General features: G+C 38.4%; 1 protein-coding gene across 2 annotated transcripts in view; it reads left to right on the top strand.

Annotated features, from left to right (window-relative positions):
- NBAS (NBAS subunit of NRZ tethering complex) overlaps nt 1–12,529 on the top strand; it is a 178,948-nt gene that overhangs the window by 121,689 nt on the left and 44,730 nt on the right. For both annotated transcript variants that reach the window (XM_042803171.1, XM_042803170.1), the window contains 2 exons: nt 8,384–8,602; nt 8,853–9,055. In XM_042803171.1, the coding sequence (XP_042659105.1) occupies nt 8,384–8,602; nt 8,853–9,055 (422 nt within the window). The remainder of the gene's footprint in view (nt 1–8,383; nt 8,603–8,852; nt 9,056–12,529) is intronic.

Raw genomic sequence — 12,529 nt, 5'->3', positions numbered from 1 at the left:
TGCCACTAGTGACTACTTGAAACTCTTGCTGTTAATGTATCTCAGTCATTTCAAGATTATTTCTCATTTATTCCACATGAAAGGTGCAGGGAGAGGTTGTAGCCTCTACTGTGTATCTGGTTTTAAACACATTGTTTGTTTTCCTTTGTTTATTTCTGTTCAGGATTCTAATGCAGTTTCTCTACTCTCTTAAGATGAGTAGGAGTATCAGGAAGAAAATATTGATGGCAAGATTATTGTGGTTGGTGGCCAAGCAGAACTTCGTAGCAGATTCCTGTTAGCTTCTTGGCCTTGAAAGATACTCAAAAAGTGTTTGAAACAATTGGTCAAGTCAGCAGATGTAGTATGTCCCCTACACTGGGTTTGGGAATGAAACAACTGTTGAGCCATCTTGCAACTAGTTTTGCCTCAGGATCCCATCCAACTTTCAAGTGGAAGTGTACAATGAAAAAGTTACTGTTGTAAAACCTGAAAACTTCTCAGAGATTTCTTTCTTCTAACTTTGATCTGAAAAATGCTTCATACATAAAAGCTGCCTTCTGGCTTGCACCTTTTACTTAAAATTTTATCCTGTTTTAAGGCTGCACTGTTCATACGAGCACTCTTTTAATCTCTAATTCAGCACTTTCTTCCCAGCCCAGTTCTATGGCCAAGTACTGTATTATATCATTTTCCCATTCCTGTAACAGATTCACATTTCTGTATTTCATGGAAGTGCTGATATTTAATCTGCATATAATATACATACTGCAAAAAAACATGGTCATTAACATGAAATGTTAATGTTCAGTTTTCTCCCATACAGAAAAGGTGTGGAGTTCTTTGAAGTGGACACTGAGAGGAAGCTTAAAATGAGATAACATAAGTAGGTATTTTTAGGAGTGCTGAGAGACGAATTGGCTCCTTCCCCCTTTGCAAAAAAAAAAAAAAAAATTAAAAAATGCACTCCATTATCATTGTGCACCTCCATTTAAAAGCCTCTGTTGGTCAGAAATGATCAAGAAAAGTGTTGAGTGGTGACAGGTAAGGGAACGTAAGCAACGTCACAGTGTAGGCTACAGGAACTTCACAGGTACCACGTACCATTGCTGTTGTCATCATGTGGGAACTTGGGAAGCAGACATCAGAACATCCCCCACTGTTTCAATATATCAACAGTAGTAAGGAGAGGCAGGTGTTGGGCCAGCAGAGCAATAGGAAACTGCTTCTACTTGCATGTCTCTTGATATGGCAGAGAACTTGGGAGCAGAATGTCTAGTTCTGCAAAAGGGAATGAAAACACATGGATTCAGTGCTGACTTCTGAAACGTCTCATTCTTACTGAGAAAGACAGGAACGTGCTGGGCTTTGACAGGGCCCCCCTTCTTCACTTGGCCTACTAGTTCTTTTTAACTTTCTGATGAGTTGGGCCAGTGCTGACTGAATCAAAAGGCAGATGAATGAGCACTGCTTGACTGGGCAAAGGAGTTGAGAGGAAATCTAAATTGGAGAAATGGATAGGGAGTTTGCACTTGTGAATGGGCAACTAATGTTACACTGACTTGCAGTTTAGGGTATGATGAGCTCGTAAGAGCTCAGAGATTTTGTCCCATGTTTCTTGCAATCAGTGGAAATGAGTTACCACTTGGAAGATGAGATTCACTTCCCCAGCCTTAAGGGTTCACAAAAGTGGTGACGTTGAGTGGTGGGAACTGTGTAAGTAGAGATGCATCATAGTGGGACTTCAATAAATCATAGACCCAAAGTAATGTGGTTAATGTACTGGATACTCTGTATGAGACCGATCAGACTGCTTCCCAAAATTTAACACTTTTTTCATCTGCAGCATATCCTGTGGGAGATATTTTGTAATTTTTAAGGCATTAAGGGTGATTTTTAAATCCATAGTAGCCCTTGTGGTGGCTAATTATTCATTGTTTATTTTTTAAAAATGCCTTTTTTTGCTAAACCAAATGGATGTAGTTTTGAAATTTAACCTATAGTCCTTTTGTCTGCTATACTAGAGGCAGTCATCAAAGTTTGCTTCCACAGTCAAACATTTAGCAGAGGCCACTTGAACTTGCCTCTGACAAACTGAATGGACTTTTCTGCTCCCTTTTTTTTTCGGTGTGATGGGGTGTTTTGTGTGGGGGTTTTTTTTTTGGGGGGGTTGGGGGGGGTGGGGGAGGAGAGGGATTGGGTTTTGGTGTGTTTTTGTTTTGGTTTGGTTTTGGTTTTTTTTGTTGTTGGTTGTTCTTTTTAAGTGTGTGGGGATGGTTGTTTTGTTATCTTTTCCAGCTCTTCCATTATTATCATAACTCTTCCTTGGATCCAGTATATTAGCATCTGTCTTAAGTTGAAGAAGGTGGAGGTTGATGCAATATTCCTCTTGTGTTTGTGGTAAATGAAATAGGTGAAGTCCTATAGGTGAAGAGCAACTTCATCAGTACCCTCCTCACACACTGAAGGGCTGAAGTATGGATTCTTTGACCACAGCAGCTCACTGCTGCAAGCAGTGAGAGAGTTCCTGCTTGTGGCACTTCTACTCAGAAAGCTTTTAATTCTGAATAACTACTCAAATTTTTTTGACTAAATAATAATTCAGTCCACTTCTGTAGTGCTAAGTGTAGGCTATCTGCATATAGGGAGCAGATTTCTCTCTGAAAGGGAGGTATTCCAAATATTCTGTGGAACTACTGCTTATATTTCTGCATTCATTTTCGGTCTGTCATCTTTTCTTCTGGCAGCTCTGTTTGCTTTTAAATAATGCTGACTTCATAGATTGTTAATTACAGTGATGATCTTATCAACTTCTTTATCTTGATGATTTCCCATTTATTTCCCTTTGTGTGATTTGTGTGAGGCATTTTAAGTAATTTATGGGTTTTTTTATTCCTTTTATTGCCAGCATTTTGTTTGTTATGCTAGGAATTTAGTTATTGTCTTCAAAGAACCATTATTTCAGAGCTCACAGGTCATTGCCCTGATGTTTGTTGATTAACAGTACTGTGAAAAAGAAGCCCAACACAACACTAAAAAACAAAACCACAAATGAAAACAATTACTTTTTAATCACTGTGTTTTCATTATTTAACACACACTACAAGTGGGATGGGCACAGTAAGTTGATTAGGAAGAAGAGAGTACAACTTTAGACAGCAAAACTAGAGTAAAAAGCAGGGGTATCATTAGTTAGGTCTTCTACAAAGAAAGAGAAGTTGAAATCTTCCTTACATGGGCTTTTCCTCACAGCCTTCCATAGACTCAGCCACATTAATTCAGACTATGGCTTATGAAATTTTTTGTTTACTAGTCAGTCTTTTATAACTTATTTTCCAACTTCTGATGCAAAAGAAGAACTTTGCTTGCAAAGTTTATTGTTTTTAATTGAAAGGCTGAGTCTTGTTTTCTCTGTCAGTAATACATTTCTGACCATTTTCTTCTTGTTTAAGCAGTAATAGCAGGAATGTCCACATTTTGACCACACACCAAATGGGTGTGGAATTGGAACCTGTTACAACTGGATATTAATCTGCATCATTTTTTCTTTCAATTTTAATGACTTTAAATGCCATTTAAAATAATTGTATAAAAAGCTCAGTTTTTTTAAAAAAAAGCTCAAAATAAGGTTTAGTATATTTTGTCTGGCTGATTGACTTCTTAATGCTACATAAAATGTTAAGGAAAAAGAAAGGGCATGACATTGCCTGAAGACGTACAAGAAATGTGTTAATAGTGTTCTTACATAGCATGACTGCATTCAAACATTACCTTTTGAATTACTTGGCTTCTTTTTAGCACTTTTTATCACTGTGCTTCAGTCAGTTTGTCTCGTCTGACCTTGTTTTCTTCATGGATATTGACAGTACTTCTTTTTCTAATATCACTACATTTTTAGATACTTTCTTGTGCCTTTTCATTAACAAATCTACTTCAAGACTGAATAATAGTGAACTTGATGAATAATGTATTTTCTTTAACTGGTTCCTTACATGCATTAGAACTTTTACACTAATCTCCAGATGAACTGTACCAGGTCTGGCAGGGATGGAGTTAACGTTCTTCATAGCAGCCTCTATGGGGCTGTGCTTTCAATTTGTGACTGAAACAGTGTTGAGAACACACCTGTGTGTTGGCTGTTGCTGAGCTCTGCTTGCACAGTGTCAAGGTTTTCTCTTTTTTTCAGCACCCCAGCCGTGAGCAGGCTGCAGGTAGTCAAAAAGTGGGGAGGGGGCACAGCCAGAACAGCTGACCTGGGCTGGCCAAAGATGTGTTCTATGTCATATGACATCATGTTCAGCAGTAACAAACGGGGTTGAAGAGTGTCTTCCAAGATGGTTGTTGCTTGGATATTGGCTGAATGTTGATCTGCTTGTGGGAGGTAGTGAGTGATTGCATCACTTAGTTTTGGTTCGTTTACTTTTTTTGCCCTCTCCTTCATCTATTAAACTTACCTTTGTCTTGATCCACAAGTTTTCTTGCTTTTGCTCTTTTTTTTCTCTTCCCCTGTAGGAACCAGTTTTTGTTATTCCATAACTGTTTAACCTACTTCCGAATTAACTAATGTAATGTGCTTTCCATTCTAGTATATCTGTTTGGCCTGTGGCTACATGATATTTGGTTGTTGGAATGTGTCAAGCTGGGATTCGGGAGAGATAGGAACTGGACCAAACTGTTCCATCTGAACATCAGGAAACATTTTTCATTATGAGAGTGACCAGTCACTGGCACAGGTTGTTCAGAGAGGTTGTGGAGTCTCCCACACTGGGGGGGGATATTCACAAGTCACCTGGACATGGTCCTAGGCAGCTGGGTCAAAGTGGCCCTGTTTGAGCAGAGGTTTGGACCAGGTGTCCTCCAGAGGTCCCTTCTAACCTCAACCATTCTGTGTTTCAATGTTGCTGGGATCCCAGACTCTTGTGGCATTAAAAGGAGGGGAACTGTTTCCATAATCTCAAAGTTGCATGCTAATCACTGACAATAACAGTGACTGGGTCAACACCTTCATGTGCAAGTGAATGTTACTTGTACAATACTTTGTTAAGAAATACTTACATATTCTGAAGGAATTGGGCTTCTGAGATGAGTTTTTACCCTGAGGAGTGAAATCTGTTGAGCTGAAGTAGTATGTGATGTTCCTTCATCTGAAAGTGGAAGAAAGCAGATTTTAGGATTTTTCATTACACATTATAGCCTACAGAATTAAAAATCTTTTTAAACTGTAAAAGCTTTTTAAAAAGAAAACTTCACATGCAAACACAGATTGAGCTAGCCCCTAAGCTACTTTTTTCTATCACTGGATACGATACCAAATCTCATTACTGATGCTGACTAGAAGTATGGAGGATAGCCATTCATGTTTTGGAATAAAATAACCAAAGAAATGATATGTTGGTAATGCTGCATTTTGGCAATATGCAAATATGAATGCAAAATTAAAGTACTCTTGGGAAGAATCTGTTTCGCCTTTTTTTTAATGCCTTATTCTGTATGTACTTATGGCATCATGACTTCTAAACTGGCAGTATATTCACACTGTTCTCTAGGATATAACAGTTAAGAGGAATACTGAAATTGTTTGCCTTTTATGTCTCTCAGTTGCATTCTGAACATTAGAATGTACAGTAGAAGGGAAAAATGAAATATGTAGCTGTTTCTATCTTCTATCTTGTTTACAAAATGGATATATAAATCCATCTCTGGTCATTAAATTTTGATATGATATGAGTATCAACTTTTCCTTGCTTGTAGTAAAACCTGATATTGAGACCTTGTTTTTTTGGTGGTTGTTGGATTTTTGTTTGTTTGTTTATTTTTTTAATAGAATGGTTTGGGTTGGAAGGGACCTTAAAGATCATCTATCTCCAGCCCCTCTGCCATGGGCAGGGACACCTTCCACTAGACCAGGTTGTTTAAAGCCCTGTCCAACCTGGCCTTGAACCCTTCCAGGGAGGGGGCAGCCACAGCCTCTCTGGGCAACCTGGTCTCACCACCCTCACAGTAAACAATTTCTTCCTTATATCTAATCTCAGTCTACTCTTTTTCAGTTGAAAACCATTACCCCTTGTCCTGTCTTTACACTCCCTGATAACGAGTCCCTCCCCATCCTTCCTGTAGGCCCCCTTTAAGTACTGGAAGGCCACTATAAGGTCTCCCCGGAGCCTTCTCTTCTCCAGACTGAACAATCCCAACTCTCTCAGCCTGTCCTTACAGGGGGAGTGCTCCAGCCCCCTGCTCATCTTTGTGGACTCCTCTGGACTTGCTCAAGCAGGTCCATGTCCTTCTTATGTTGAGGGCCCCACAGCTGGACACAGCACTGCAGGTGGGATTTCATGAGAGTGAAGTAGAGGGGGAGAATCATCCCCATTGACTTGCTGGCCACACTTCTCTTTATTCAGCCCAGGATATGATTGGCTTTATGGGCTGCAAACGTATATTGCTGGCTCACAGTCAGTCTTCCACCACTCATACCCTCAAGTCCTTTTCCACAGGGTGGCTCTCAATCCACTCTTCGCTCAGCCTGTATTTGTGCTTGGAATTGCCTTGATCCATGTGCAAGACCTTGCACTTGGCCTGGTTGAACTTCATGAGGTTTACACGGGCCCATCTCTCAAGCCTGTCAAGGTCCCTCTGGATGGCATCCTTTCCCTCCAGCAGGTTGACTCCACCACCCAGCTCAGTGTTGGCAAACGTGCTGAGGGTGCACTCCATTCCACTGTCCAAGTCTTCAGCACAGATGTTAAACAGTCCTGATCCCAATGCCGACCCGTGAGGAACACCATTCATCACTGCTCTCCCCTTGGACATCGAGCCATTGTTATCAACTCTTTGAGTACGACCATCCAGCAAATTCTTTATCCACTGAATAGTCCATCCAATCCATGTCTTTCCAATTTAGAGACAAAGATGTCATGTGGGTCAGTGTCAACTGCTTTGCGTAAGACTGGGTAGATGATGTTAGTTGCTCTACCTTTAGCAATTTTTTTTTCAAAGTAGTAAAATCATGCTAAATTACTTTTGGTGGGTATGGAACTGAGTTGCATTTAGAACTGAATTGTAAAATACCCTTTATATTTACCCTGTTAATACTGCTAACTTTTCTTAGCTTTTACAGTAATGCCAACCCATTTTGCTTTTATCATTAAAAATGTTCAGTAGACCATTACAGTGGTTCGCAGCAACAGCATGAAAAAACAGGAGTAAACCCTACATCTTTCAGTGTTTTTTTGGGGTGGGAGGGAGAAGGCATATAAGCTGTAAAACTTTATGCTAACTAATCGTTATCAAGCTTTCTGTGGCTTTACAAGTAGATAGTTTAATTGACTATGTAAATATCAATTTGACTTTCTTATGAACAATGCTGTAGAAGTTTCATTTTCCTCTTTCTCTGGTAATTCAGCCTCTTTCCTATTCAGTGTGTCATACAGATTCAAGCTTTGTTAGTATGTCTTTGTCCAGTATTCCAGTAACAAAACCACCGGATGTTAAAAGTACCTAATGCTGTGGGTGTAGGCAGAGGAGACCCCCACCCATTAGAAAAGTATATTGCAAGCATCCTTCAAACTGTACTTAAAGTTATAAACTACAAATTATACCTGATATTTTAAAATAATATCTGTATAAACAGTGTTTCCGTCTATACCCTTTTCCAACATACTATTGGTTTCTGGAAGCTTGGGATTCTGTGGTTGTTGCCCAGGCTCCATTCTAAAGTCCTAAATTCCATTCTGATGCGCTGGAATGACCCTTTTATGCTAGTTGAGGGGGTAGGGGAAAACTTCATTCAGTGTGTATGTGACTCCATTTAAAAATTCAAACTCTGAGAACTGTAATGGGAAAAAAACACCAGACTTTAATGTTTCAGTTTAATGGCTAGATACATTTAGTTGTACAGGTCTTTCAAAATAGTAACTTGCTGTTTAATATAACTCATGTTTTAAATAGGTTGATTTAAAAGTTGTAGACCTCCTACTGTCTTTTTCCTTACAGTTATGGTCTCAGGGGTGTATTTTAAAGTGACAAAACTAACCTTAAATTAAATTTCAGTATTTGGGATTTTCAGTTGATCTTGTAATGACCCCCAGACATCTCTCAATGCAAAATTAAAAAACAAAGGTCATAAGGTCTACAAAGATCATAAATATCATTAGGGGAAGTAAGTTCCATATGGTTTAAAATGAGCCAGATTCAACATCAATAAAGAGAAGGACAACAGAAGAAAGTAAGGGTATACTGATCTTTTAAAAATAACTGACTAATAAGAAATAAAGTTGTTTCTCATAAAATACTTCATTTAGTTTTATGCTGTGCTGTAGAGCAGTGGAGCTGCCTGACCTCTAGGCACTGCGGTAATACAAATAGTGTACAGATGATGAATGAATAAATATTGAGTAATCTTTTTCAGCTGCCAGTTGAAGCCAGGATAGAATTGACTGAGAAGGCTATTAAGGCAGTCAAACACCTTTCTGAGAAGGCAAAGAAAAAAACTTCTGAGAATGACATGGAAGATGCTGAAAATCCATCTGCTGCTTATGAAGAAACTCTGAATCACCTGCAGCAATCTCTTGCTCATCTGGAAACACTCACTCATAGTTTTATCACTTACTTGAAAACCAGTGAACAGGTAATGATTACTGATCAGGTACTTGTTTCAAGTGTTACCATGACTAGCAGTGATGAACATCAATCTTCTGTCATATTTTATTAACATTTTGTACCTTTGTTTTTGTTGATCTGTTTTTTGAAAATTCACTTCCATCAATCTTTTCTTTTGCATAGCTTATGTTAAATCTTGGTAGAAAGAAAGTCTTGAATGATACGTCCCTGTAAATAAAGAATATGCTAATTTGTGTTCACAAATTATCTGTTCACAGGATACACTACAGAAATATGGCTATTTATATGATTTGTCAAGGTCAGAAAAAGAAAAAATCCATGACCAAGCAGTAGCTATGTGTATAGATGGTCAGCCCCTGGATATGATACAACAGTTGTTACAAGTGGCTGTTGGAGATCTAGGTCTTTCAACCAAGGATATTGTCCAATGTGCCATTAAAAAAATTGTCTGTATATTAAGGTAAGTACACTGCCATGATTAAGCCCAAAGCTCGCTCTTCTGTGGTTTTGGGCATTTTTTTTGTTTGTTTGGATTTGGTTGGTTGATTTTTTTTTTTTTTTTTTTTTTTTGGTAGTGAGTACTTGTTTGCTTTGAATGTCTGGATTTTTCAGAAAATTGGACAGCAACAGGAAATTAATTTTTTGATTGCTTATGCTCCTGTTTACTTACAATTTCATTTTCAGATAACACAGTTATATTTTTCTGAGTTTGGGAAGCCTGGACAATCTATACAAGGAAAACCACAGAACTCATCCTATTCACTGCTGGGTGCTTTTCAGTTAAAGTTGTCTTTACGGTATTGTTCTGTGTATGTGCACTTGTGAATTTTGGCAAATTTGCAATTGCACGTAGTAACTCCCTTCTAATCATAGTCAAAAGGCATATTTGTTGGAAACGGTGGGTACTTTATGCAGGTATTTGGGCAGTAGAGGTCTAGCAATGGTTGTTGGTACAGAAGCTAGTCCTACAGGAAGAAGTACAATTTCCATCTTTGAAATAACTTGCTGAGGTATTTCTGGGAGCTGTTTTTTGGTTTGGATTTTATTTTCAAGGTTTTGAAAATTGTGTTTATCTGTCATTAAAATAAAGGCTATACATTTTTCTTCTTTGTTCTCTTAAAAATGCTCTGTAGCGTTTTTGCTTTTCTTCCTCCATCTCCCTTTGTGTTATACCTTACCTCCAAAATAAACAAGTGTGATTAATGCTTCCTACAGTGTTCAAAAGCAACAATGAAACCCTAAAAGACCCTTACCTTCTTGAAGCAAACCAGGTTTCTAATGTGAGGAAGGGGATTGTTTTGCTCAACTCTTCCAGTGTTGTCATTGTTACCATTTCTTGCTGTTAGTGCCATCATACTATGAGCAATCCCACATACTGTACCAGAAGCAAGGCTTTGTCTCCATCTTTTTCTGAGGTTCACAGCCCCAAACCTCAGCAACTGTCTTTCCTGTAGCACAACACAAACCAAATAACCAGCCGGTTCATGCAACCCCAGCAAACTGAGTCATCTCTAATTTTAAAATAATGGGAAAAATAGGCAAGGAGAACATAAAATACAAAGTTACTAGCTTCCACACAGTTTATACTTACACATCCCTGAATGATTCTGTAGAGATCTGGTCAAGATGTGGATGATACAAAGGTACATGAAATACAGTTGATGCTGACCATCTTAATTTTTTTAACAGTGAGTGTAAAGTTTGCATTAATTTCAGTATGATGATCTTTTAGTTGAATATATTCTTTATAGTCTTGCTTCCAAGTTACAGTTCTAACACATGTGAGAAAGCATCTAAAACCAATGTAGTCATGTCGAGTTTCTTCAGTGCTAGTTATGTCTTGGGCAAGGGAGGGGAGTCCTGCATTGAAGTCCTGCCTGTTTGGTTAGCTGCAGCCTCTCTACTTACGGCCTAGAAGGGACATAGTTTTTCTTCACAAGTTTGAGGCCGAAACTGTTTTAGTTTGGCATTTGGGACAATGTAGTCATCTTTGGGAATATAGAACAGTTAAAATTACCTGCTTATGGACATTTTTACAGACATGATGAAGATGTGGACACAGACGAAGCAAAACTAAACACACTGAAAGGTCTTTCAGTGAAATAAGGTGCTTTTTCTCGATTTCATTTAATGCTCAGTTCTAGCTCAGCTTGCCATTTGTAATATCCTCTTTTTAAGATTTGGTAAGAGATTTGACCACTTTTATAGCCATAGTGATTATAAAATTACTTTGGCATGTAATGTGAGACTTCATCATGTCTTTTAAGGTTCAACCTTTTATCTGCTACAGTAAAACTGAAGATATTCATTAGGGTGGTGAAGTGGTAGAGGATGTGGTTTGGATGCTCAAATGACAATCCATGAGGCAAGTGTACATAGAAAATAACTTGTTAGGGTTGTCAGAACAGCTTAACCAAAGAACACACTCAGTCCCCACTGCTGTTGGATTAGAGCTGAGATGTGAAATTCTCAAGACAGCAATCAGAGAATGAAGTTCTGGGATTTTATGTCTACATTCCTGTTAGTATTTGTGTTCCCAGGATGAAAAGAGCCAGAGATTTTCTTCTTGCTGTCATTGTTGACAGAATATTAATGAAGTCTTAAGAATCCTTCTGTCCATGATGCTTTTTCTCCTTCAGAGCTGCATAGAAGTATCCATTGTGGCTTCTTTTCTGCAGTCAGGTGAAATTAATTCATCAGGGATGTTTTTTTCATTTGAGGATTCTCTCTTGGATTTAGTGTTACTGAGTGCTACCTGTTGTCTTTTCCTGGTTGGGCCTTTGAAGTATTGAATATTCCAAGTGAAATACCACTGTATGGGTAACCTTGTGGTTTCAGCAGTACTATTTTCTTATCCCTTGCCCCTCCCTTTCCCTCGCCCCCCCCCCCCCTTTATTTTTTGGGGGGGGGAGTGGGGGGGTGGGGAAGAGATTATTTTATATCATGCTTGATAAATGAACAGATACTTCTCATTTAACCATTCATACAAATACTCTTCTGAACTATTTCTGTTCCAAAGAGATACATGCAACAAGTATGAAAGAGTATTCCATTGTTAGATAGCTGCTAGACACTGTTTATCACTTCTAAGACCAGTTTAGTAGATAGATAAAACTTTGAGAATTTATCTTGTTTTTCTGAATGCAGAAAGTGGGCAGGACGATCTGAATGCACATACCAGAAATAGAGAAACAAGTCTAGAATGGAAAATAATCTATGGCTCTACCTTTTCTTCAGCATATATGTGTATACTTCAGCAGATTGAAGTGCTGCAGATGAAAAGCAGGTAGCCTGTCAAAAGTGTCTTCAGACCTCTTCAGCAGAAAATTGATTTCTCCTTTCACTCCATTTAAGAGCATTCATAGCATCCTCAGTGATGGTAGAGCTTTTGCACAGCAACACAAGTAATATTGTCTGTCTTGTCTGGATTTGTCCATTTGATGAAGAATAATTTGGCTTTAGATAATCACTGTCCTGCTGTTTATGACTGGAATATAACTGTGATGGATCTGGATATAAAACTCAAAATGTCCAGTTATTTCAACTATAATGAGCCTTATTAATCTGCAAAGTATGAGAAACCTATCAAAGTTCTCCTTTCTACTCTGCTTCTTATCAACATTTTTCTGTTAACTGTATTATTTGTTCTTTATATGCATTGCGAGTCTGGAATGTCTGCAAGTTGATTTGAAGTTCTGAGGCAGAGACCATGACCAATAACTCCTATGCAGCACTTTCAATAGAGAAGGGAATGCCTGTCTCTCTGGTAGAGAAAATTGTAGTGGCAAAGATGGGAGAGTTAGTTGGAGGCTTCAGATAAACTCATTTGTTGTGTGATGTGACCTAATGTAATCAGTAGATTTTTATTTTTTATTTTCTTCTTTGGGGGGAACAGGAAGATCATTTCACAATGATAAATTGAAGTCTAGCATAA

The sequence above is a fragment of the Tyto alba genome, unplaced genomic scaffold (genome assembly GCF_018691265.1).
Source record: "Tyto alba isolate M040663 unplaced genomic scaffold, T.alba_DEE_v4.0 Super-Scaffold_40, whole genome shotgun sequence".
NCBI lineage: Eukaryota > Metazoa > Chordata > Aves > Strigiformes > Tytonidae > Tyto > Tyto alba.
The sequence above is the reverse complement of the archived record's forward strand: the minus strand, read 5'-3'. Positions and strand labels throughout refer to the sequence as shown.